This window comes from Eretmochelys imbricata, chromosome 7, assembly GCF_965152235.1.
Source record: "Eretmochelys imbricata isolate rEreImb1 chromosome 7, rEreImb1.hap1, whole genome shotgun sequence".
NCBI lineage: Eukaryota > Metazoa > Chordata > Testudines > Cheloniidae > Eretmochelys > Eretmochelys imbricata.
The window spans coordinates 88,068,779-88,095,850 of NC_135578.1; the positions used below are offsets into that span (position 1 = coordinate 88,068,779).

Consider the following 27,072-nt stretch of genomic DNA (forward strand, 5'->3'; position numbering starts at 1 on the left):
TGACCCATAATATTAAGGGAGATACCACAGTATGTGACCCAAAAGATTCAAGACGGCAACTTTAGCCTCCTTAAAATTACAATGTGAACTTGCACCTTACCTAACCTGCTCATCAGATGCAGTCCACAGACTCTGTAAATTCTAAACTCCTCCTTTTCCTGGGATTTGGTGCATACTCACACACAAAAATAGTAATGAGGTAACACAAAGATCATCTGAAATTTTCTCCCCAGTCTTGGCTGCTGCTTCCTTGGGATGGTTTAGCCCACAACTGGTGTTTGTATGCAATGTTTAAAATTTTCTATAATCAAGTGGCTTTTTAAGTGTTGGGTATATGTCTTCTGTGTACAGGGATTTTAGCAGAACTTTCAAATGTGTGTAAAACTTGTCTTTCTATCTCTGTTCTGAGAGCTGTGATAAATTACAGTAAATGTTTTATGAAATAATTAGGGTATATTTAAATGATCTTTGATTTCCTGACTACCCGGCTAAGTGATAGAGTATTTGTGCTGGTCATTTACTTGCCAGACAGAGTCAAAATGAATCATTGGGTTGCAGATGTTGCTTTACGTGTTTCAACCTTGGGCTATTCTGCTGCCTCTTTATCAGGAATAGCTTGTCATAGCAAGATATGCAGAAGGTTAAAATCAAATGAACAGTATATTTACTGTTGCATTCTTTTAAATGGAATATGTGGGCTAAAGGTGTTAACATAACCCAATCTCTGTTCAATAGTAAACAGTGTTAAACAATGTCTAGGGTTTGGCACACATAGACCTGAGCCTTCTTTGTACCAGGGCAAACACATAATTAAACATCTTTTTTGGCCTTCTATTAAAGATAGAGAAAAGAAGGAAAAATAATTAAACCATATGAAATGTAAAGTATTAAGTAAGGCTTGCAGTTTAACAACATCTTTTGTTCCTTTTCCTTTGGTGGAGAAGTTTTTAAAAGGAAACTCCTCTACACCTCTGATTTGACAATCTTTTAGATGGTATCAAAGATGCTGGTAATGATCCTTTTGGAGAAAAGAAAAGAAGTTAGTTGAGATGGGCTGGAGCTGCTGTTGCTGCTGTTAAAGTCCAATGCTGATTCATCTCAGGCGGTGGCTGGGATTCAGCTAGAGCTGGTAGAGGTGGAGGCAATGTCATCTGGGTCCCTCATTCTGGTCCAGTCTGGCCAGCAGCTACAGTCCCAGGGCAGCAGGAGGAGGATATTGGGGAGCACTGCAGCTGCCCACACCATGGCACCAGCCAGTGCAGCAGCCACCCCTCACTGCCCAGCTCCAGGTTCGGCCTGGCCACGGGGCAAGGCCTCGGGGAGGAAGAGAAGGAGGAGGCAGGGCAGGCAATTACCTGAGGAGGAGCAGGGGGTGTGGCAACAGAGAGGGATGGGGCCTCATGGAGCGGGGTGTGTGCAGCCCCTCCAATTTTCTATCTAGCCCACCTCAGCCTTCACAATGTGAAGAGGCTGGCGCTGCCCTTGACCAGGAGCAAGGCAGAGAAGCAGGACTTGGGAATCAGGCGAGAAGGCAGGATCCAATGTAGCAGCCAGGTAGAGCCCAACTATGCAGACAACTTCCTGTGCCTCTGAGTTTAAATAGGAAGCTCTGGTCAGGACCAGGGAATCCCTCCCTGATGTAACTTCAGGTTTCATAATCCCTCCTGTTTAGTTCATTAGTAGTGAGCCTTTGGATGGGAGCAGGGAACAGTTAACTGTAGATCCATGTTCAAGACCTGTGCAGATATGACAATCAATTAAACTGACTTTAGGGCCCCCACTGTGGTGCCAAAGTACAAATAGAGACTTGGACCTTATATTGTGTTTTGAGTATATTGAAAATTAGGGGTCTTTATGTTTTATGTTCATAAGACTATTTAATCTTTGTCCACCCTCCTCATTTACCAATCGTTTGTATAATACTGACACCTAATAAGGTACATTTGTTTGGTGGATTGATGCCTATTGTATATATTGTTTCTGTGCTAAGACTAGGTAACTCGTATTCTTTAATATAGATCCACTTTTGTTGCTGTGGATTGGATGCACTTCCTTGTGCCTGGCTTTCATTCTTAGGGTAATCTGTTTACTATTTTTATGTTTATTATGGCTTTAAAATTACCTGAATTATCTGAAAGCCTATGTTGCTGGTTCTGAGAGAAAATTCACTGGTATCAGACTGTTTTCTTAATCAGATTTACAGTTAAACTGTTTAATGATGGCCACTGGTTATGACAGTCCACAATTGTGGAATTCCTGCATGATTCTTTTTTGTTGGTGGTGTTTTTCCCTCCAAGATATTGTTCTTATACTCTCTTAGTGGAGTAAGTATGAGCATATTTGTTTATACAACTTGTATAGCGTTTTCTGACATTTCTTCTGAAGGATGAGTCAGTTCTCATATCTCCAGACTAGATGGTAGTAATTGTGTTCTTGGTTTAAAAATAAAATATGCAGTTGGTAATAAACTTATTCAAATACAGTATTTTCTCTTTTTATATAATTTACACATAAAAAGGCATAGTTAAAGAAGTATGGGCTGGATGAATGCACTATAAGGTGGGTAGAAAGTTGGCTAGATTGTCGGGCTCAACGGGTAGTGATCAATGGCTCCATGTCTAGTTAGCAGCCGGTGTCAAGTGGAGTGCCCCAGGGGTTGGTCCTGGGGCCGGTTTTGTTCAATATCTTCATATATGATCTGGAGGATGGTGTGGATTGCACTCTCAGCAAATTTGCGGATGATACTAAACTGGGAGGAGTGGTAGATACGCTGGAGGGCAGGGATAGGATACAGAGGGACCTAGACAAATTGGAGGATTGGGCCAAAAGAAATCTGATGAGGTTCAATAAGGATAAGTGCAGGGTCCTGCACTTAGGACGGAGGAACCCAATGCACAGCTACAGACTAGGGACTGAATGGCTAGGCAGCAGTTCTGCGGAAAAGGACCTAGGGGTGACAGTGGATGAGAAGCTGGATATGAGTCAGCAGTGTGCCCTTGTTGCCAAGAAGGCCAATGGCATTTTGGCATGTATAAGTAGGGGCATAGCAAGCAGATCGAGGGACGTGATCGTTCCCCTCTATTCGGCATTGGTGAGGCCTCATCTGGAGTACTGTGTCCAGTTTTGGGCCCCACACTACAAGAAGGATGTGGATAAATTGGAGAGAGTCCAGCGAAGGGCAACAAAAATGATTAGGGGTCTGGAACACATGACTTATGAGGAGAGGCTGAGGGAACTGGGATTGTTTAGTCTGCAGAAGAGAAGAATGAGGGGGGATTTGATAACTGCTTTCAACTACCTGAGAGGTGGTTCCAGAGAGGATGGTTCTAGACTATTCTCAGTGGTAGAAGAGGACAGGACAAGGAGTAATGGTCTCAAGTTGCAGTGGGGGAGGTTTAGGTTGGATATTAGGAAAAACGTTTTCACTAGGAGGGTGGTGAAACACTGGAATGTGTTACCTAGGGGGGTGGTAGAATCTCCTTCCTTAGAAGTTTTTAAGGTCAGGCTTGACAAAGCCCTGGCTGGGATGATTTAGTTGGGGATTGGTCCTGCTTTGAGCAGGGGGTTGGATTAGATGACCTCCTGAGGTCCCTTCCAACCCTGATATTCTATGATTCTATGATAAAGTCTATAAAAGTGTTTCCGTATAAACAGTCTCAGTTCAGATGAAGTATTGTGTTACTAAAACGTTTGGTTTGGTTTGGTTTTTAAGTGGAACAATGTATATTCTTAACAAGTCTCATTATACATATCTTAACACCAGTTAAATATACTATTAAGAAGAACAGGAGTACTTGAGGCACCTTAGAGACTAACAAGTTTATTTGATCATAAGCTTTCGTGGGCTACAGCCCACTTCATCAGATGCATGCAGTGGAAAATACAGTAGGACAATTTTGTATACACAGAGAACATGAAACAATGGGTGTTATAATACACACTATAACGAGAGTGATAAGTTAAGGCGAATTATTACCAGCAGGAGAGAGGAAAAAAAAACAAACCTTTTGTAGTGATAATCAAGATGGGCCATTTCCAGCAGTTGACAAGAACATGTGAGGAACAGTGTGTGTGGGGGGGAATAAAGATGAGGAAATGGTTTTACTTTGCGTAATGACATATCCACTCCCAGGCTTTATTCAAGCCTAAGTTAATGGTGTCTAGTTTGCAAATTAATTCCAATTCAGCAGTCTCTTGTTGGAGTCATTATTTGAAGTTTTTTGTTGTAATATTGCGACTTTTACAACAAAAAAACTTCAGAAACAGACTCCAACTAGACACCATTAAATTAGGCTTGAATAAATACAATTTCAGGTTTCAGATTATAAATTCCCCCTTGTGTCTCGAAGTCTGGGTATGACATCAGATATTAGGGGACTTATTTTCTGGTTCAGAGGTGCTGAAATTATGCAAGTACAACTGACCTTGCAAGAGTTTACTCATTCTGGCCCTCTGTATCAAACTGTCTTCTGAAGAGGACAAAGTCATTAGTCTAAATGATGAATCCTTATAAGGTGGTCTATCAAATACAGCTTTACCAGTGTCCACGAAATGTGGACTATGGAAGGTTTTCAACTGTGAAACATTTAGCATTATTTCTGTCATATGCAGTTTTCTAATTTTTTACTTTAAAAATGTTTTACTTTGCAGAATTTGAACCCCTGGTTGCCATTTTGAATTTAACCTAAATTGACTTAAAGGGTGTTTACTTTGTGAAATGCTCCATTGGGTTAGGTGAAACTGTGACAGCCAAGTATGCTTATGGCACTCAATTAATAATAATACATCTAGAGTGTTACTTGTAATTTGTCTCTTGAGTTACCGGGAATCTTTTCATGATGAAAAAACATGGCTAACTGTTTGATACCTTATTCTTTATTTTGCCAGGCAAAGATTTTGTCCTTTGAATGAAACCTTAGGAGAGAGCTACAATAATTCTCTTTGCGTATGATGCATATCACGGTTAAAAAATCATTTTTCCATCACTGATTTTCCTAGGTGCTAATCAACTAATATTGATTTTCCTAGGTGCTAATCAACTAATATTGATTAATACATAATGTAAGCTTTAGAACTTCATCATTAGAACCAAGATGTCTGTAGTTTAAATACATAGTAATCATCCACAACAATTTTCTGATTGGCACAGTCGCAGTCCTTATGTCACTGATAATGGAGTGGTTTTATAACCAAAGAAAATAAATGAGCCTTGTAAAACTATTATAGAAATTTAGCAGCTTAGGCACAAACATCTACTCATTCACCATTCTGCTACAATCAATATGAGGTTAAGTGACAGAGTAGCTACTTCCCCATGTCTAGGTAATTGTTTGATCAGAAACAGTTGGGATAAGAGGCTAAAGCCCAGCAAGAGAGGCTGAGCACTGCCTTGTATCAGCAGCCAACTAGCAGGAAGCTGCCCAAGGAGCAGGACCCAAAATTCCCTGAGTACTATTGTGGGGATTCCCACCAGCCTAAATAGATTTCCCTTCTCTTGCACTCCACAAGCTAGAGAGAGAGTGGACTCCCTAGATTACTGCTATGAATATGGAGCAATATGACATAAGGAGTTGTGGATGATGGTAGCTGAGCTGAATAGCTAAGAGAGAAAGCACATAAGGGTCAGTGTACATTCAAGGGACCCAAAGATGGGGAGAGGGCTGAGCCCCATCACAGATGGTGATAGTGATGAACAAAAAATTTCATATTTCACTGACCCATCAACAAAAAATTGCTCACTCTAGCATAGTGGATGAATAGAATTTTAAGAGCTGAATGAAATGCTTCAAAACAAAACAAAAATGTTTCAAATCCTTTGTTTTTTGGCTGGACTGCCATTAAGAATTGAGAGACTTCTGGCTCCTCTCCACTCTGATTGCTAGTGGCATTCCTCATATAATGTATTGTAGTCATGGGATATATTTGTAGAAGTCTCCTCTTAGGTAGAACAAGATTGCTAGTTAGCACTTTGTTTCATCCTTGGTTTTTAATTTCCTCAGTCCTTAAATGGCTGATTAATTATGATCTCCTCTGCAGTTCTTTACTTACCAGAATAATGTCCACAGTATGGTTCTGACAATTTTCTATGGTTCTGTCAATTTTGTTCTCTGCAGGGCAGCTCTAACTTTTTTTCAATTTAAGACTTTTTTTCAACCCTGACATTAGGAATAATAGGTCTGGATGATTGGAAAAAGTCTTTTGTCCCATTTATTTTTAATGGCTCCTAGATCTTTCTGTTGGTTAAAATGACTCGAGGCCTTGAGCATCTTGCTCTCTGTGGGGAAAGTCCACCTTTCATGAGAATCTCACACACGGGCACATATTCTCTAATTGTAGTCCTGTTGATTTTTTTATTGGCTTTCCATTTTAATTTCAGGACTCAGATTTATTTTTGTGGTGGCTTTGTTGATGACAGTTATAAAAACATGATTATCTAATTAAAAAATAGTTGGATAGCTAGTCTTTAAGGTTATTTTCTGTGACCATGCCCGGGTTTATATTTGAGTTTTCTGACATTTATCTCTTCACTTTGTAAATATTGTATTACATTTAACAGGTTTGACTGGATTGTTTACAGCTATAATTTAATGATTAATGCACAGCTTTGCACAGTTTTCCTGACTAATTCAAATGCTGTATTTTGCTTGATATTAGAAAATCCCCCCCCCTTTTTTATTAAGGAACATGGGAAGGAAAAGAAAAGCAGATCAGAAGATTTAGAAAGAATAGCTGGATTTTGAGTTTTGAAGATAATTATATTGTACTAGAAAGGCTTTTTTAGGCAACTGTGCATAGTTCTTGTAACAGCTGAAGACTTTAATTATTTTGTATAACTTTACATATAGTTCTTCCCCACAAATTCCCCATAAATCATGGGAAATTTTAGGAATTATATTAGGGCTGTCGATTAATCGCAGTTAACTCACACGATTAGTTCAAAAAATTAATCATGATTATTCGCAGTTTTAATTGTACTGTTAAACAGTAGAATACCAATTGAAATTTATTAACTATTTGGGATGTTTTTCTATATTTTCAAATATATTTATTTCAATTACAACACAGAATGCAAAGTGTACAGTCATCATGAGAAGATTATATATCACACAAGCAGACAAAAAAGCTAATATCCAGAGAGACACACACCATCAAATATGAAGAAGGCTATCTGCATAGAGGTTTCTGGTATAGTAGATGGTATCCAATATTTCAGCCACAATATTTATATTCATTGGATTAACCACTTGGGGACCACTCCTGCCACATCCTTGATGGCAGTGGACAGCCCTAGTTCTGATTCACATGAGAGCAGCATTCATGGAGCCTGCCACAGAGCTCAGTTCTTAAGAACTTCCTGTCTTAAGCCTTGTCTACACTGCCACTTTACAGCGCTGAAATGTTCTCGCTCAAGGGTATGGAAAAACACCCCCGCTGAGCGCTGCAAGTTTCAGTGCTGTAAAGTGGCAGTGTAGACAGTGCACCAGTGCTGGGAGCCGCGCTTCCAGCACTGGTAGCTACTCTCTTCATGGGGTGGTTTGGTTTTTTTTTACAGTGCTAGGAGAGCTCTCTCCCGGCACTGGTGCCGCAACTACACAGCCCCGTTAAGTGCTGCGGCGGAAGTGCTTTAACATTACTGGTGAAGACGTACTCTTAGATCTATTCCTTGCAGTAACTCATGTTGTGTTCTGGGCCTTTGGGTATTTTCCCATTATTTGGGATAAATGACCCCACAACTGAAGCTGCATTTTAACTAAACCGGAGAATATTTTTCCTCATCTTACTTGATGGTTTGTTTTTGTTTACTGTACCTTTGACGCGGTTAAAATTGAGAGCTCTCTTTTCTAAATGGCTTTTCTGAGCAACATGACTGTGGATGGGAAGCGAATTTGAATGGGCAATGGCAGAATGAAAACAGACTTATTAAGCAGCTGTTTGCAGTATACACTAACAGATAGTTGTGTGTATGTTTCAGCTTCTAATATTTGACCTTGTTGAATATCTTAGCTAGAGCAATAGTTGAGGATTTCCTGAGCTATCTCATTAAGAATAATTAGAAATTAAAATAATGAAAATTAGCAATCAGAAACTAAATGGATCTAAGCTATGTAATTCCTTTCATAAAGCCTCTGTTAAATAGCTTTTCACTGTCTCTCAAAGAAACAGACCCTTTATTTCATTGTTCTTTATTATCTATGCTTTACAATTATATGATCAATTAGATGAAATTCTGGAGTAAATAAGATCAAATAAGCCTTTCAGAAAGATTTTAGCACATAGCCACAAAGATCTTTTCGCCTGTTTTGTTTGCAAAAGATTTTTATATTATTTGCCTTATGATTAAACATCAAAAATGTTTCTTCTCTGAGTTGCAACAGTAAATAATTTCAACATCAGTTATACTGTGTGGAGACATTTACCAGAGCAGTCCTTTACATGATTGCATTGTGAAAAATATACCACAGATCTAATGAAACTGACCCAAATTTTAAATTGTTGGAATTTTTTGCAAATATCAAGAGATGGACCTCTGTGTTAAAGCTCTTGTACTTTGGGGACCAACTCTTGAATGGGACTTCTAATCTGGCATACCTTATTTTTATTGCTAGTTTTGTTTCATTCATTCTGAAAGTCTGCCGGTGGTACGATAAAAATAGCCCCTAGAAGTGGAAAAAAAGACAGCTTTGAAAGTTGTAGGGTTTCCTTAGCTACAGCCATAGGCCTCAAATAAATAACTAAGAATCTCAGTTTACTGTGCAGGGTGCAGACAGTCTTCTGGGGTACTTGTGAGATTTAGATCCCAGTAAGCCAAATGTAGCATTGGAGTTAGTGTTGCTGCTGCAGGATAGTGGAATGTTGAAACAGAAACTTTTTCCAAGCCTGTGTGCGTGTGTAGGGGTTGAGGGTGGGGTTATCTATTCTAGGCAGAAAACGGAAGTGATCATCTAGTGCCAGTGTCAGGACAGAAAGTAACTTTGCCTCCAAGAACATGCACCTGGGGAAGTGCACTTCAGAATAGCAGACTCCGAGCAACACAGAGACATCTGCTTATACAAGGGTATCTGAAGAGCAGCCCACCTCCTCCAAATCTGAAAATTAGCTGACTCCAAATTCAGAAACCTTTTTTGCTTTCCCCGAGGAGAAACATAAGTTCTTCTTTGAGCGATTGTCCGCATAGATTCCACTTCTGGTGGACATGCACCCCAGGCACATGAGATTGGATTCTTTAGAACAGCAGTATTGGCTGGGGATACATCTGTACTGTAGATGCCCTTGTGCCCCTGCACCCAAGAGTATGAAGCGTGAAATAGGCCTAACTGTTCCTCAGTTGCATGGGGCAGTGAGACAGAACCCCTGCAGTGTCCTCTCCTCTGGGCATTGTGCAATCTGTGATTCTATCTAGTTGTTTTAGTACCTGTTGTTAGTGCAGCTATTTGTATAATGTAATTTGGGGTAGTGTAGTTCTAACACCTGTCAGCCACAAGAACCCCAAACCATTAAACGTAAACTTTAGGGAAGTTGTTCCAGTACCAGAACTGCCATGCAATGGAGGAATCAAGGTTTCTGGGATCCTGTCCCTTTTTGCAAGGGCGCTTTTGCTATCAGTGATGGACCCTCTAAATGCATGAAACACGGATTCTGGATAAGTGATTGATATGTTGTTGTTTTTCTAAGAGGACACAATAAGTGAGGAAATCTTGCCTTAAAATTTCCTTTTTGGAATGCTCCATGAGGGTCTCTTATGAAGTTGAGGGAAAGAAGACTGCCAAACTAGATCAGATTTCTTTGTGAGTGCTCTGGAAAGCCACATTTCTGCCTCAAGCTCCAGGACTCACTCTTTCTTACCAAAGCCACATTCTTTAACTGTGGAGTCAAGAAGAGCATCCAAGCTGTCCTGTCCACTCTTTGGAAGAAAGGAGGGAAAAAGAGCACCTCTCTCAAGGTGTCCACAGACATATCTTAGCATGCTACCATGTATCTGTTCTAGCTCATGTTTCTGAGGCAGGTTGAGGCCCAGATCGGGCGTTGCTGATGCCTTCGCACTCGCTGGTCACCAAACAGCCCTGGTACACTCTGCCTGTCCATGCATCTACCAGTATTGAATCATCAGCACTAAACACTCTGCACTGTAGCACTTGGTACTGAAGCACTCCATACTGTCATCTGCAGTACCCATCTCTCTTACTACTGATGTGATGGAGATTCTTCCATCACCGACCTTTTCAGTATCGAAGAGATTCACAGTACTTAACAACAGCCACAGTTGTCATTGCTTCCTTTATGAAGTTCCAAGCCTTGATACCACCTGTGGTTGTAACCTTGGAAGATGTTTTAAAGATTGCCAGAGCAGCTGAAAGGGATAGTTTCACCCCTGGGGGACATATAGGCCTCCTCCACATTTGCCTTTGCACAAAACAGTGATATGTTGCCAATCTATTACCACATTTTCTTCCCTATAAGCCAAATTGGTCTGTCAGGAATCAAGGGGACATTTCTATAAATGAAGACAAAAGGAATATTGAAGCTAGCAGATTTCCTGGTTCTGTGCTCCATGGCCTGCAGTCCCATATCTATGTAATGTGCAGTCAGGCCATTCTGGTTTCCCTAGAACGTGGATCACAGTAGGAAGACTTCTTCCATTGCTCCTGCCTCTGTAGTGAGGTCTTGCTCTCTTCAAAGACCATCTTAAGAGGGTCAGCTGGTACAATACACAGCATCAGGAGTTACTGAGCAGGAATAACTACAAGAAACGGAGGATCAGTCCATCCCAATTATGATATTTTCCACTTTTCCCAGTGAAATGGTCACCCCAGCAGCTCCAGTCCAGTCTGGTGACTACCTCATATTCCAGGAGTTGTTATGGTGAATGGCCAATACACTGGAAATCTTGGTAGAGAGAGTGCAGGAGAAGTCATGCAAATTATTAGACCATTCTACATTCCTCTCATATATTGGCATTGCCAATCTGCCAGGAATAGTGTTTTTTAGAGCTAGCTGAAGATCTTTGGCAAACCATGGCTTCAGTGCACCCACATAAAACAAAGTGGGCAGATGCTACCAGGTTACCTCAAAGTGATTTTAATATTTCTACAATCACTTGATCCTAGGATCTTTGGTGATTGTGGTGGTGCATAGGAGGGTTAGGCAGGGATTATCCAAAATGACACTGCAGCACAAGAATCCAAAAAATGGTTGACCTCTTTGGCTGAAAGGTCTATTCCTCTGCAGTTTGCAGATGCACACATCAAATTAGTAGGCACACCTGACTAAATCTCTCTACATAGATTGTAGAATAACTCCTGCAAGGAAACAGAGGAGCTGAAGTATTCAGTGGTAGTGGGGCAGCTAGTGGTCTGTACCTCAATGCAGGCTGCATTGGATGCTTCAGACTCCACACTTCATTCCCTGGTGACTTCAGTCACAATTGACAGGGCTTCATGATTGCAGTGTTTGAGAATACGAAAATAAGTGTAAATGACCATCAAAGACCCCCTCTTTGAAGGTAGTGGTCTCTTTAACAATCACACAGAAGATGTCCTGCACACTTTAAATTACCTGAGCCATTCTGCACTCTTTGGGGGGGTTATATACTTTGACCCAAGGAGAAGGCAATATAGTCTTTAAAACTACCCTAGAGAAAGGCAGCCTTCCTCCTGTTGTTATAGCCAACAGATATAATCAGACCCTTCAAGGAAGACCCTCTGCCCCATACATCAGCAGGCTTGACACCATGGTGGAAAGTTGTATAGATCAACTTGAACTACCTTCCCATTCCCATCCTTTTGACAGCTGTCATCTTTTGGTGTTCGGAGGTTGGGACTAATAGCCTTGGACAAGAGGGTCCTGGAGATTGTAGACAAGACGTATTCTATCCAGTTCCATCTTTCTCTTCCCCGCCACCTTCTTGTCCCTCTTCAGGGACCCCTCTTATGAGACATTACTAAGAAAGGAGGTAGAGTTCCTCCTTCAACTTGGAGAGAGAGAGAGAGAGAGGTGGAAGGGTCTATTTCAGATGTGCATCAGAGTACACTTTTCACCATATCTACCTACCAAGATGGTGATGACAGACACCTCCGCTCCCAAATGTGGAGCTCATATGATCAACTTCTAGGGTTGCCTACTTTCTGATTATAGAAAATTGAACACACTTGCCCCACCCCTGCCCTGCCCCTTCCCTGGGCCCCACCCCTTCTCTGAGGCCCTGCCCTTCACTCACTCATACAATAAATATAGAATATCAGGGTTGGAAGGGACCTTAGGAGGTCATCTCGTCCAACCCCCTGCTCAAAGCAGGACCAATCCCCAACTAAATCATCCCAGCCAGGGCTTTGTCAAGCCTGATCTTAAAAACCTCAAAGGAAGAAGATTCCATTACCTCCCCCAGTAACACATTCCAGTGTTTCACCACCCTCCTAATTAAAATTTTTTTCCTAATATCCAACCTAAACCTCCCCCACTGCAACTTGAGACCGTTACTCCTCGTTCTGTCATCAGCTACCGCTGAGAACAGTCTAGATTCATCCTCTTTGGAACCCCCTTTCAGGTAGTTGAAAGCAGCTATCAAATCCCCCCTCATTCTTCTCTTCTGCAGACTAAATAATCCCAGTTCCCTCAGCCTCTCCTCATAAGTCATGTGTTCCAGTCCCCTAATCATTTTTGTTGCCCTCTGCTGGATGCTTTCCAATTTTTGCAGATCCTTCTTGTAATGTGGGGCCCGAAACTTGACACAGTACTCTAGATGAGGCCTCACCAATGTCAAATAGAAGGGAATGATCATGTCCCTCGATCTGCTGGCAATGCTCCTACTTATACAGTCCCAAATGCCGTTAGCCTTCTTGGTAACAAGGGCACACTGTTGACTCTTATCCAGCTTCTCGTTCACTGTAACCCTAGGTCCTTTTCTGCAGAACTGCTGCTTAGCCATTCGGTCCCTAGTCTGTAGCGGTGCACTTCTGTCCTAAGTGCAGGACTCTGCATTTGTCCTTGTTGAACCTCATCAGATTTCTTTTGGCCCAATCTTCTAATTTGTCTAGGTCCCTCTGTGTCCTATTCCTACCCTCCAGTGTATCTACCACTCCTCCCAGTTTAGTGTCATCTGCAGACTTGCTGAGGGTGCAGTCGACGCCATCCTCCAAATCATTAGTGAAGATATTGAACAAAACCAGCCCCAGGACCGACTGTACTATCCAATTAACTTATATAATCCAAATAACAGCAACACTAAACCTCTATAAAAATATGGCATAGCTTTTACAGTAAAATCTGATCATAAATCCTATTTTAGTCTGGTAATATAAACAGTAAATTGTATGAATGAAGAGAAAATACATATTTGCAAAGTTTTTTCATTTATGTAGTTAAGTTTCTGCCTTCCCTTAATGTGTTCTCATTAGGTTTACATTACTTGACTTTCATAACTGCTCCATTATGCCTGGGAGTTTCAAGGTCAACTTGTTTTTTGTTAGAGAGAAGACATCCAATATGATCACACTTCAGAATCTCATTCCTTTGTGAGCTTTCATCAAAGTGAATGTCTAAAATCAACAACAACAAAAAAACTTGAATAGACTCCAGATATGAAATGATCTAATGTAGTGTTTGTCCTTTCTGGTATTTAAAGAGACGAAGGGCTCTCTCTTTTTAAAAAAAAGTACATGATGAAAAGAAATTGTCCCATATTAGCAATTCTTCCATTTTTTATTAAAAACATCTTTGTTGGATAGGCAAATCTTACAGCTTTCTGCCAGTAATTTTCAGCAACAAAGCAGAATCTGTCAAAGTAACATTTAAAGAGGAACAATTTTATTAAGAACAGAAACTCTGACACAGGTTTCTTTTCTCTAATGTTGAAGCCAAATACTGAATTGCAGTGGCAACATTGTAAAGGTCATCAAAGAAGATAGAACTTGACAACCATATTTAAGATGGATTTCAGAGTAACAGCTGTGTTAGTCTGTATTCGCCAAAAGGAAAGGAGTACTTGTGGCACCTTAGAGACTAACCAATTTATTTGAGCATAAGCTTTCATGAGCTACAGCTCACTTCATCGGATGCTGTAGCTCACGAAAGCTTATGCTCAAATAAATTGGTTAGTCTCTAAGGTGCCACAAGTACTCCTTTTCTTTTTATATTTAAGATGCATATTTTGCACCTCCCGTGAAATATTCTTTAAAAAGATTCTTAATACAATTGAACATTACCACTGCAGCTAGACATGATTACCACTACATCATTTTCATTGTCTAGAAAATCTTTCACTGTTGAAGCTCTTTCTAATTGAAGCTCTTTCTTTTGTAATAAAAGAATAAAAAATAAAAGGGAAGGTTATATTACAACACATCCATTTTATTAAAGGTTTTGGTCACACAAAAAAGTGTCCTAGCTGCTTGATTGGCTATTTGAAGAATACTGGAACTGTATGGTAATTTGTGCAATGTGTGCTGATGAATGTTATGCTAAACAAAACCACATCATTACTCTTTTTTTTCATGGGGGAGAGACCTAGAGATGTCTCAGGATGCAATCTGAGCTTTAACTGGGACTGTCATGAGTGAAATTAAATATATTAAGGAAGTCCTTACCTGTCCAATAAAAGCGTGAGCCTCCTCAGAAAACATGTTTTCTGTGGAACACGAGGATCATCCATAGTCTAGACTTTCATTGGGCATCCTATTCACCCTAATTCTCCCCATCCTTAAAAGTGGATTCTGGCTACAACCCTAAAGTAACTTTTTTTTCTATTTGTAATAACTTTTTCTACAAATCTCTGACTAAGCATACCCTTGATATAACACTGTTTTCTTCTACCTTTTGTAATAGTCTTTATAAGCTCACTCTTAATAATTTTTTTCACTATAATTTACAAAATCCTTGGCTGTCTTTAAACAGAAAATGCACCACAATTATGTAAGATTGTTTGTTTGTATTCCTTACTTATACAGTATACTAAAGAAGACATGAGGAGAAAAAAACCAAAAAGCTATTTGAGTTCAATTGAAGATGAGGTACAACAAAGGGAAAGACATGATCATGAAATAATAGTTAATGAAACGGAAAAGAATAGGAAATCTGTTTAATTTTAAGAAAATGTGTGTGTTTAATAAGACGTGTAATTCCTGGAAGTGTAAATGGCCTCACTTTAAATTTAGTAGTCGATTAGTTGCTTATCATACAAACCTATTTTTGACAAATGGTTGCTGAACCACTGGTTCATCATTCAATGATTTGGTTGCCACTCAGCAATGAGAAGACACAAACTAGTAGTGAAAGTACCTTGGAGAGACCTTCATTGTACCAAACAGGTGCGGAGTTTTTGTTTTTATTTTTATGTTCGTTTAGTTAGCCTAGCTGTAAACCTCTTGACAAGAATTACAGTCAACTTCTAGCAATGATTAGAGTTGCATCAGTTACATTAATGGAATTTTTATAACATGCTGTGAGAAGAGAAAATCAGAACAAGAAGATTTCACATCTCTAGTGAACATGCAATCACTAATTGTTTCCCCACAGCTGTGCTCCTAATGGAGAAAAATGTGTTGGGAGGACAGCTGTGCTTTTCAGATGCATCTACTTTTCCCTCTTAGACCCTTTTTAATATGTGAGTTAGTTTTTCAGTGCTCACTGACATGTAAAATCTAATTCATGAAAGAACATTTTGGAATGTCCAATATAACTTGAAATCACTTTGGGAAAGAAAGCTATTAGAGGTTCTCCTGATATAATGCTTGGGGTGTGCTACAAACCACCAGATCCAATCTGGATATGGATAAAGACCTCTTTAATATTTTAATTAAATAAATATTATTGGGAATTGCGTGATTATGGGAGACTTTAACTTCCCAGATATAGATTGGAGGACAAGTACTACTAATAATAGTAGGGCCCAGATTTTCCTGGATGTGATAGCTGACAGATTTCTTCACTAAATAGTTGCTGAGCTATTAAGAGGTTTCCATTTTAGATTGGTATTGGTGAGGACCTCATAGAAGAACTGGTTGTAGAGAACAACCTTGGTTCTAGTGATCATCAGCTAATTCAATTTAAACTAAATGGAAGGATAAACAAAATAGATCTGCATCAAGGGTCCTTCTTTTCAAAAGAGTTAACTTTAAAAAAAATTAAGGGAATTGCTTAGGGAGTGGACTAGCCTGAAGAAATCAAGGATCTGAATGTGAAGGAGGCTTGGAATTACTTTAGATCAAAGTTGCAGAAGCTCTCTGAACCCTGCATCCCCAGGAAGGGGAAAAAAAATATAGGGAAGGGTTGCAGACCAAACTGGGTGAACAAGCATCTCAAACAGGTGATTAAGAGAAAGCAGAAAGCCTACAAGGAATGGAAGATGGGAGGTATCAGCAAGGAAAGGTACCTCTTGGAGGTCAAAAAGTGTAAGGATAAAGTTAAAACTGTCAAAACGCAAGCAGAGCTGGACCTTGCAAAGGGAATTAAAACCCAAAGTAAAAGGTTCTATAGCCATATCAATAAAAAGAAAACAAGGAGAGAAGTGGGACTGCTAAGAACTGAGGATGGGATGGAGATTAAAGATTATCTAGATATGGTCCAACAACAAAACAAATACTTTGCGTCAGTTTTTAATGAGGCTAATAAAGAGCTTGAGTGTAGTGGCCGGATGGCTAATGGCAACAAGAGGATATGAAGGTAGACATTACCACATCCAAGGTGGAAGTCAAACTTAAACAGATTAATGGGACTAAATCAGGGGAGCTGGATAATCTGCATCCAAGAATATTAAAGGAACTGGCAGATGAAATTGCAAGCCCAATAGCAAGGATTTTTGATGAATCTGTAAACTCGGGGGTCATACCCTATGACTGGAGAATTGCTAATATAGTTCCCATTTTTAAGTAAGGGAAAAAAGTGATCCAGGAAACTACAAGCCTGTTTGACTTCAGTTGTATGCATGGTCTTGTAACAAATTTTGAAAGAGAAAGTAGTTATGGACAGAGGTGCATGGTAATTGGGATAAAATACAACATGTTTTTCCAAAGGGTAAATTGTGCCAAACCAAGCTGATCTTTTAGAAGATAACTGATTTTTTAGCAAAGGAAATGCAGTAGATCTAATCTACCTGGATTTCAGTAAGGCATTTGATACAGTTCCACATGGGAAACTCTGAGTTAAATTGGAGAAGATGGGAATTGATATGAGAATTGAAAGGTGGCTAAAGAACTGGTTAAAGGGGAAAGTACAATGGGTCATACTGAAAAGTAAACTGTCCGGCTAGAGGGAGGTTACTAGTGGAGCTCCTCAGGGATCAGACTTGGGACAAATCTTATTTAACATTTTTATTACTGACCGTGGCACAAAAATTGAAAGTATGTTAACAAAATTTGCAGATGACACAAAGTTGAGAGGTATAGCCAATACGGAGGACAACTGCAATATCGTAAGAAGAAGATCTGGATGACGTTGTAAACTAAAGAAATAGAAATGGGATATAATTTAATAGTGCAAAGTGCAAGATCATGCATTTAGGAACTAACAACAAGAAGTTTTGCTATAAAATGAGGACTTTTCAGTTGGAAGCCACAGAGGAGAAGAAAGACCTGAGTGTATTGACGGTCCTAGGATGCATCAGACAAAGTATTTCCAGTAGAGACCGGGAAATGTTAGTACCAGTATACAAGGCACTTGTGAGACCTCACCTGGAATACTGTGTGCAATTATGGTCTCTGATTAAGAAAGATGAATTTGAACTGGAACAGGTGCAGAGAATTGCTACTAGGATGATCCTAGGAATGGAAAACATACCTTATGAGCGGACTTGGTTCCTTTAGGCTGACCAAAAGGAGACTGAGGGGAGATATGATTGCTCTCTATAAATACATCAGAGGGATAAATACCAGGCAGGGAGAGGAGTTATTTAAATTAAGCGCCAGTGTGGACATAAGAACAAATGGATATAAACTGGCCATCAATAAGTTTAGGTTTGAAATTAGGAAAAGGTTTCTAACCATCAGAGGAGTGGAGTGCTGAACCAGCAGCCTTCCAAGGGGAACAGAGGGGGCAAAAAACCTAACTATCTTCATGACTGAGCTTGATAAGTTTACGGAGAGGCTGGAATGATGAGACTGCCTACTATGGAACACAGCCCATCAGCGGCTGCCAGTAGCAAAAATCCCCAGTGGGTGGAGACGGGACACTAGATTGGGTGGGCTCTGAGTTACCTGGGAAAGAATTCTCTGTAGTATCTGCCTCGTGGGTCTAGCCCACATTCTGAGGGTCTAACTGATTGCCATATTTGGGGTCAGAAAGGAATTCCCCTGGGTCAGATTGGCAGAGACCCGGGGGAGTTTTTCGCCTTCCTTGGCAGTATGGGTCACGGGTCACTTGCAGATTTAAATTAATGTAAATGGTTAATTCTCTGTAACTTGACATCTATAAACAATGATTTGAGGACTTCAGTAACTTAGCCAGAGGTTAGGGGTCTATTTAAGGGGTGGGTGGGTGGGTGGGTGAAGTTCTGTGGCTTGCAATGTGCAAGCTGTCAGACTAGATGATTGTGGTGATCCCTTCTGACCTTAAAGTCTGAGTCTATGAGAACCTGTAATGAGTCACCATGTAGCTGCACTGAGGGTAGCAAAAGTAAAATCCCTACTGTAAATTGGAAAAAGGCATTTATATCACTGTTTTTTGTCACTGACTGTGACTCGGATTAGACCATTTGATGGTTAGAAACACTTGAGTTCTGTGTGCTCTCTGGAATCCACCTCTGCTGTACAGGTCCTGATTTTCCTATATGAAGACGCATCCTTAAAAAGTCCTCTCTCTGGCCTGGGACAAGTTGCTTAGGTCCAAATTTTTAAATGTGGTTGTGGTGCCGTGTTGGTCCCAGGATATATGAGAAACAAAGTGGGCGAGATTTTTTTATTTGACCAACTTCTGTTGGTGAAAGAGAGAAAATTTTGAGCTTTCCTGAAGAAGACCTCTGTGGAGCTCGAAAGTGTGTCTCTTTCAGCAACAGAAGTTGATCGAATACAAGATATTACCTCAGTCCCCCTTGTCTCTCAGATATTTAAAGGTATTGCTTTGCTCACTATTGCAAGGCCTTAGTGATTTAGACAGGTAAGTCCCATTTTCAAAAGTAACTTATGTATTTAGGCACCTAAGTTCCATTGACTTTCAATGAGTCTTAGGTTCCTAGGAGACTAAATTACTTTTGGAAGTGACATTAAAGGCAAGTCTATATGGAGAGTTAATGTGCAGCAAGCTGGTGTGTGAACCTACAGAGCACCAGCCTGCTGCACTGTACAGAACTTCTAGCGCACGGCAGCAGTGTCCACATGACCACTTAGCGTGTGGCAGGGTAGAGCAGATTTACAGATGTAGATTTACACACCAGCGTGCTGCCCACTGTCTCTCCATAAAGCCAAGCCCTTAGCCATTTAAGTCATTTAGACCTTGCAATGTTTAGCAGAGTTCTTCCTAAATATCTTTAAAAATCTGTGAAATGGGAATGGTAAGATTTACCAATTCACCTACCCATTTCAGTGGTATTGTGAGTGTCTTGGAAGATGAAAAGTGTTTAGTATTGTAAACTAACAGCATTTCTCCAATGTATGGTTTAAAGGAGTAAACAAGACTTTTGTCCTGTTCAGTTTATATAGCTGAGCAGCTTCTAACACACACATCAAATTTTGTATACAATGATTTCATCTATTAACTTAATAAACTACACATTTGTATTTAGTAGCTCTCAGTGTACTGCTTTGTATGTCTTAAAATCTATCTTTAAACAACTACAACAAAATCTCTTACTTATTTTCTTTCATTATTCTGCTCTGCTTCCATTGATGACTCTAAACTTTTGACTCCAGACTGGCAATATGAGGGTAAGATGGCAAAATGTAACTTCCTGAACATTGCTTGTCTGTTTTTTTTCATTCTCTTTAGAACATTGTTAAAATTCTGTTCACTCTATTTAATTAAATCTTTTTGTTGCAACTAAATTCCAATCATATTTGTTTCTGTTGTGAAACTTTAATTACAATTTATCCCTTTTAATCATTCCTTCATGTTCTTTGGGTTAAATTACCATTACATTATTTCTGTCCTGAAGGACTTCTGCTTCACAGCGGTCCCTACTGGTATATTTAGAGAAACATGAATGTGGGTTTATGGTGTAGCAACTGAATTGTAATGTGTTGTGATGTGGCAAAGACTTAGTGTGTGTATTCATGACATTGAAAGTAAGTGTCATAACAAATAGAAACTAGTACAACAATTCATAATGAGAGCAGGTTGTGAAATTTTCATTTTCATGGTGGGCCAGATCCTGAGGTTCTAATTCAGTACTTTCTCAGGAAAACTCAAATTTACTTCAATTAGAGTTTGAATAAAGATTAAATAAAAGCCTTGAGTTTGGGCCCTTTATACCAGTAACTAGCTAACAATTATCTTGGCCTTATCTTGCTTCAATGACCACTATCTCAATATGATTGTTTTATAGAATACAATATATAGAACCTACTGTGGAATTAGAAATAACTTCTGTTTTCATGTTTATAGACTGCAAGTTGGCCAGGGCAGGTCCTCCAGCCACAATAGTTCCCATTGATGAAGAAAGCCGAAATGGTGAGTGCGCTGCTTTTTTCTAAAAGATAATTACCTGGGCTATTATCTGCTTTACTCTCTGATCTATAGTGATCACTGTTAAGAAATCAACGCTGGTGGAATATACTCACTTTGCAATGATGACCACAGTAATAGGATTAAAATACTAGGCTCTGGGAATATCATGAATAATGTTTTCCATGTGTAGTTTTAAAACATCAGAATAAAAGTAATGGAATAAATAGGAATTTTTGATTATTTCCTTAAATTATGCATCTTGATAACTTGTTTCTTGGTACTAAATAGGCCATGTGATAATGTGTTTGGTATTAAAAAGAGTGTCTATACCATAACCGTTTAGGATTCATCACAGAGTAAGTACACCTGCTCGGTTGCTAATATCCAAATAATGTACCAAGTAGCTGAGTTTTATGTTATATGGTCAGTCCTTGCCACATATGCAATAGCAACATATATACATAAATTATGTTTTATATCAGTGTGTTTTCATTTTTGCCAATCTACAGATATTTGATAATCTGTTCCATGTTGGTTAATCAAATTTACAAATAAATAACCTGCCAGTTTGTTCTGCGAGATTAAAGGGTTAAATGTGGCAATCCTAAATGCCCAGTATCTTTGACTTGTTGTGTTAGTATTGATTTTTTTCATTATCAAAATAAATGAGAGAGAATGCTTGATATAATATATAGTACAATAGTTGAAAATTCTTTTCAGCGATCATAAACGTCTTTCCCTCAAGCAAAATTAAACCAGTCCTTTAATTGACAATACAAAAAGAGAAGTGGGTCTGCAACTGGATAGGTGTCATTGTGCTTGCTATTCCTTTTTATTCTCCAGTATGGTAATTATTTGGGTTACACTCTAATAACTTTGACATATAATATGATGGAACAATGAGTATTATATTTTAAAACTGCAGTAAGCAAAGAGGAAGTATAATGAGAGGTAAAATTTTCAAAATGCCTGAGTGACTTGGGAACCATGTTTCATTGACTTTGAAAATGGAACTTAGGTTCCTTGGGCACTTGAAAATTTTATCTGAGCTCAGAGTTGTATGCATTTTCTAAACATCTTGGCCAAGATTTTCAAAAGGGAATGGATATTTTGATTGCTTCAGCTTCTGACTGCTCAGCTTGAGACACCTTACCGTGGCTTGATTATTCTGTGTTGAGAACCCAAAATTACTAGTTAGTCTTAAAAATCTTGGCTCTAGAGCACATTGAGCTGTGTTTAAAACAGAACTGAATGACATTTGAAAACCATTGGAGCCCTTTTCTCCCTTTAACAATTTTAATGAATGTTCTGAATAATTCTGTGGTGGTTAGGGAAGGAATCCAGTTGTGCTTCCTGTGCAATTTGATAGGAGTAATAACATTGTTATCTTCTGAGATGTCCATTCAGGAATTCAGTGGAACAATGATAGTGATTTCTAAAAATTGCTTTGTTTTCCTTTTCCATGTTGTTTGTTGTATTACCTTATGCATCCGTCAGAGCCAGTGGTGCTGCTTGCTAATGCTCATGAAATTTTGTAAAAGAAAACAATAGTCTGTCTTCACTTTATTGTTCAAAATCCCTCCTGGAAGAGCCATAGGATTATTCTGTTGACTATTTAATGTCTGCATTAAATTTATGCAACAGAACATAACACTTAGAAATGCACACTTGAGCAGTAAGTAATAAGAGTTATACTAAGTATACACAGTGTGCATCACTAGTGGTTTCTAAGAAGTTGTTACTTTCAGCTTTTGGTTTGCAGATTTGTGGGCAAAGAGTTGAGGATAGCCGAGGACAGTGTGTGATTTATATTTTTTTGGTGTATATGAGAAGAATGTAGTGCAGTACAATGCAATACAAAACCAAGGGTTCTGTCTACAGGACCACCTTTGCTCCTCCTTGCTTGCCTGCCTGAAAACTGTTTCTGTGAACTCACAGAATCAGAGTGAAGTACTGTTTAGAATGGTAGAAGCTTATGTCCTTCCAGGACTATACAAATTCTTCTGCTGGTACAGCTGCCTATTTAATGTTCTTTTGCACTGAGAAAAAGAGCATCTGTTACTGCTAATATTCTATGGATTCATGTTGCTCCCATACTGCTAATATTTCTATTCTATATAATGTGAAATGTTGTTAAAGACTCTAAGAGAATGGATTTTAGCAGTTGGTTATTTTTCCCTCTCCATGTGTTAACTTCCTTGTGGTCGCGTCCATTGAAGCTCTGAAAGACTGGTCTGAGGAAAATTGCAGTAGTAATTGTATCTACCTATACAGTAGGGGCAACGGTTGCAATTTCTGTGAGTGGAGCCTGGAGACTCAAAGAAGGTATATTATGCCTTTTTTCCTTGCATTTTTGAACACCAGCAAAAATAACTAACCAATGCAATATTAGTATTGTTTCAGTAGATAGCATTATCATATTTCTATCATTCAAAACAAAACTATACATTGAATTATTTGCTTTTTATTTCATGATATTTATGCAAAATTAACTTAATGATATACCTTAACATTCTTATGTAGGCAGAAGATTGTATACATCTATATTTCAGTTTCAATTTTCTGTTACACCTAAGAATATTTAAATATTCCAAAGCACATGGTATCTCTTTTAGATTGTTTAGGTATACTAAAAAGCAATAATTTTGTACAATTGTTTTTTGCTTTTATATCAATCTGTTGAGAAAGAAAAAGTGTTTATTGTATTATTCTTTGGTTAATTCATGGGATGAAGAGCTCTATTAAGATTCGGCTGTTAACCAGAATACACATTTCACGTAGATAAGTTATCAAGCGCACTAGATTGCAAATAAGGAACAGTAAATGCTGTCATGATTTATCCCCCTTTTTTATCTGTGTGAAATCAAGGCTTAATTAAATACCTAAAGCGTGGTGATTTAAAATTAAAAGTGTAATAAGCAGAATAAGCAAAGTCAGTCAACAGATATATTCATTTAAAATACTGAAAGAGTAGCACAAAACTCCAAGGGTGTCCTAATTACATTTTACAGTAAGTTTATATCTGCACTTTTTCACTGCTTGATACAATATTTACCAATAACTTGGGTAGAATTTAAATATTTATATGTAACTGCCCCTGCAAGAAATGTGCATACACAGTGTATGGTGAGAAATTGTTTTCTCCATTGTTTCAACTGTGCATTTATACCCTATATCTGCAACGCTTAGCTTTGTTCTTCCTTGTGTCATTAAACGGAGTTATAAATCATCAGTTGTTCAGTAAATATAGCATATTACAAGCATAAATTACAATTCACATAGAAATTTATGAAAAGAAGACATCTAGTCCATAAATATAAGACATGCTGTTTCAATGCATCTCCTGGGTATTCTCCCATTGGTTTGAGTCTTTCCTCAGGCATCTTGCTGATCCAGGAGGTTGCAAACTGTACATCCCTGCATAATGGGTATGAATCATCAAATGCGGAGAGCTTAAATGACCTGCCCATTCCTTTACAGAGTGTCAGGACATGGGCAGTAGGGGCGTGGGTTGAGGCTAGGTCCAAGTTCAGCCTAGAGGGTCAAGGTCAAAAGCAGCAGTCCATTCCAGTATCACACCAAGTCAGAGTTTATGTTGATGAGCTGCACAGGGTCAGAATCAAGTGAACTGGGAGGAGAGGTAGATAAGCTGGAGGGTAGGGATAGGATACAGAGGGACCTAAACAAGTTAGAGGATTGGGCCAAAAGAAATCTGAGGTTCAACAAGGACAAGTGCAGAGTCCTGCACTTAGGACGGAAGAATCCCATGCACGCTACAGACTAGGTATTGAATGGCTAGGCAGTAGGTCTGCAGCAAAGGACCTAGGGGTTACAGTGAACGAGAAGCTGGGTATGAGTCAACAGTGTGCCCTTGTTGCCAAGAAGACCAATGGCATTCTGGGATGTATAAGTAGGGACATTGCCAGCAGATCGAGGGACGTGATCGTTCCCCTCTATTTGACATCAGTGAGGCCTCATCTGGAGTACTGTGTCCAGTTTTGGGCCCCACGCTACAAGAAGGATGTGGAAAAATTGGAAAGAGTCCAGCGGAGGGCAACGAAAATGATTAGGGGACTGGAACACATGACTTATGAGGAGAGGCTGAGGGAACTGGGATTGTTTAGTCTGCGGAAGAGAAGGACGAGGGGGGATTTGTTAGCTGCTTTCAACTACCTGAAAGGGGGTTCCAAAAAGGATGGATCTAGACTGTTCTCAGTGGTAGCAGATGACAGAACAAGGAGTAATTGTCTCAAGTTGCAGTGGGGAGGTTTCGGTTGGATATTAGGAAAAACTTTTTCAGTAGGAGCGTGATGAAACACTGGAATGTGTTATCTAGGGAGGTGGTGGAATCTCCTTCCTTAGAAGTTTTTAAGGTCAGGCTTGACAAAGCCCTGGCTGGGATGATTTAGTTGGGGATTGGTCCTGCTTTGAGCAGGGGTTTGGACTAGATGACCTCCTGGGGTCCCTTCCAACCCTGATATCTATGATTCTATGAATCAGCTGAAGTAGGGTTAGCAGAACAGACGCAAGGTGAGGTGTCATGAATGGAGCAGGGGACCAGGAACTGAAGCAGAGTGAGGAATTAGGAGCAAGATAAGGTATCAGGAGTGTGCAGCAGTGTCTGTTTTCGGCAGCAAGCCAGGGATCCCGAGCTAGTTACACAGACAGCGTTCAGCTATTTTCCCTAGGCATTAAATAGCATGCCTGGGCCAATCAGGATATGCAGTAGGTTCTTCCAATCAGGACCTCTGTGGGTGGGGCATCCACTAGTGCTTGAAACTGTAGGGCTCATAGGCTGTTGTTCCCCGCATCACCAAAGCTGTTGGTTGGCAGTGCGGACATGGCAGTCACCCAGCAGCTGGCAGACCTAGGTTCCAGATCCATGGATCCTCACACAGTGAGTCAGTGGTACAGAGAGTACTAATTCATGACTCTTACATTCATGTTAATCAATAATGTTGCTTCTCAACACAGTGATACCATCTTCTTGCACTTGGCTATGGTGAAGCTGAATGATGGACACAAATAGATCCAGTGCAATTCAATGAATTTTCACCCTATTCGCTCCCTGGGAGATATGGGAAGTAGCAACAATGAGACAGTGCACTTCTCATCTCTGTCTGGGACTCAAATAGATGTTATAACAGGGAGCAGTACTGCCCTCCTACATTACTTGAGATGTACAAAATCAGGCAGCAGAATGACCTTGCCTTGCTCTTTTCCTAGATCTTAGCGCATTTGAGCAGTAAATAAGAGCACCACTAGCATGCTGCTTCTCATGCACTTTTAGTGCTCCCTGGGTGTCAAAGACAGCAGCATAAAGTGGATACCCTTATTCCTCTTACACCTACAGGGGAATTAAAGACCAGAGCCACAAAAAAAACCTCTGGCTATAATGTTTGTGGCCATATATTCCGCACACCCCTCGTTCCCACCATACGCACACACAGGCACAGATGTCACTGGATTCAGTGGAATTGTTATCTTTGACAGGTAAGGTGTAGAAAAAATTGGAATCATGGCAAGTGATAGGCATCGCTGTGTGCTATGGGGCTCTGTTTTGTGAGGACTCCATGGGACCATGGGATCTCCCAAGAGGTTTACAGAAGGAATGGACAGATAAGAGCAGGGGTCAGAGCTGATGGATCCATTAGCTGGGCTGCAATAACATTAATGCAGTGGCTCCAGTACCACCATGCAGTCTTTGGGAAGCTGCCTACCCCTCCATCCCTGCTGTGGAGATGCCCAGGAGAAACAGCCTGGCAACCAGCCATGCCCCTGGGGAAGGATTTGCTTAGTAATATTTTATTTATGTTAGTGGAAAAAATAATTTCATTTTAAGCTGTATATAAAAATTAAATTAAAAATACATAGCGGCAAAATGTCATAAAAATAGTACAAACAACAACAAAACTATGGAAAGCCTTATGAAGGAAACAAGCATAAAGAAAATTAAAGGCTGAGGGTCAGTTGGAACTGTACTCTTGGGCAGTAGGAAAATCTTTTTTTTTTTTTTTTAAAGAATACAGTTGGTAGTGGCACACACAGGTTTTTTAGACGAATATTTTACTTTCCATTACAACGCATGTAGAATTGACAAAAAGAAATATGGCGAATTTTGATATATGAATCTGCAATACAATGTATCTGTAGCAAGAGTCATTTGTTCAGTCAGGAGGCCTAGTGGTCGGGGCCTGCGACTCCAGTCCTTTCAGTTCAGTGTGTTCTGAACCCCTGGGTGGGGTTCAGCTCCATCGACTTCCTTGCTGGTAACCCCTCATCCTGCCCATCTCAGGGCTAGGCAAAGGGGAATCTGGGATGGGTAAGGGGACCTGGGCCCTTCTGCTCTATCAGGCCCTGGCCCAGGTCCCCCTACCCAGAGAGTGTGATAGCATGTCCCGCCTCCTGATCACCTTCCCATGATCCACTTCTTACCATACCTGCTCCCTCAATTTGTGGCTTGGTTGTTGTTGGGTTACAGTCCTT

General features: G+C 39.9%; 1 protein-coding gene across 1 annotated transcript in view; it reads left to right on the top strand.

Moving 5' to 3' along the window:
* The window catches only part of PCDH15 (protocadherin related 15), a 672,916-nt gene that overhangs the window by 77,575 nt on the left and 568,269 nt on the right, over window positions 1–27,072 (top strand). The window contains exon 2 of the mRNA XM_077821312.1: window positions 20,524–20,589. Within this exon, the coding sequence (XP_077677438.1) occupies window positions 20,524–20,589 (66 nt within the window). The remainder of the gene's footprint in view (window positions 1–20,523; window positions 20,590–27,072) is intronic.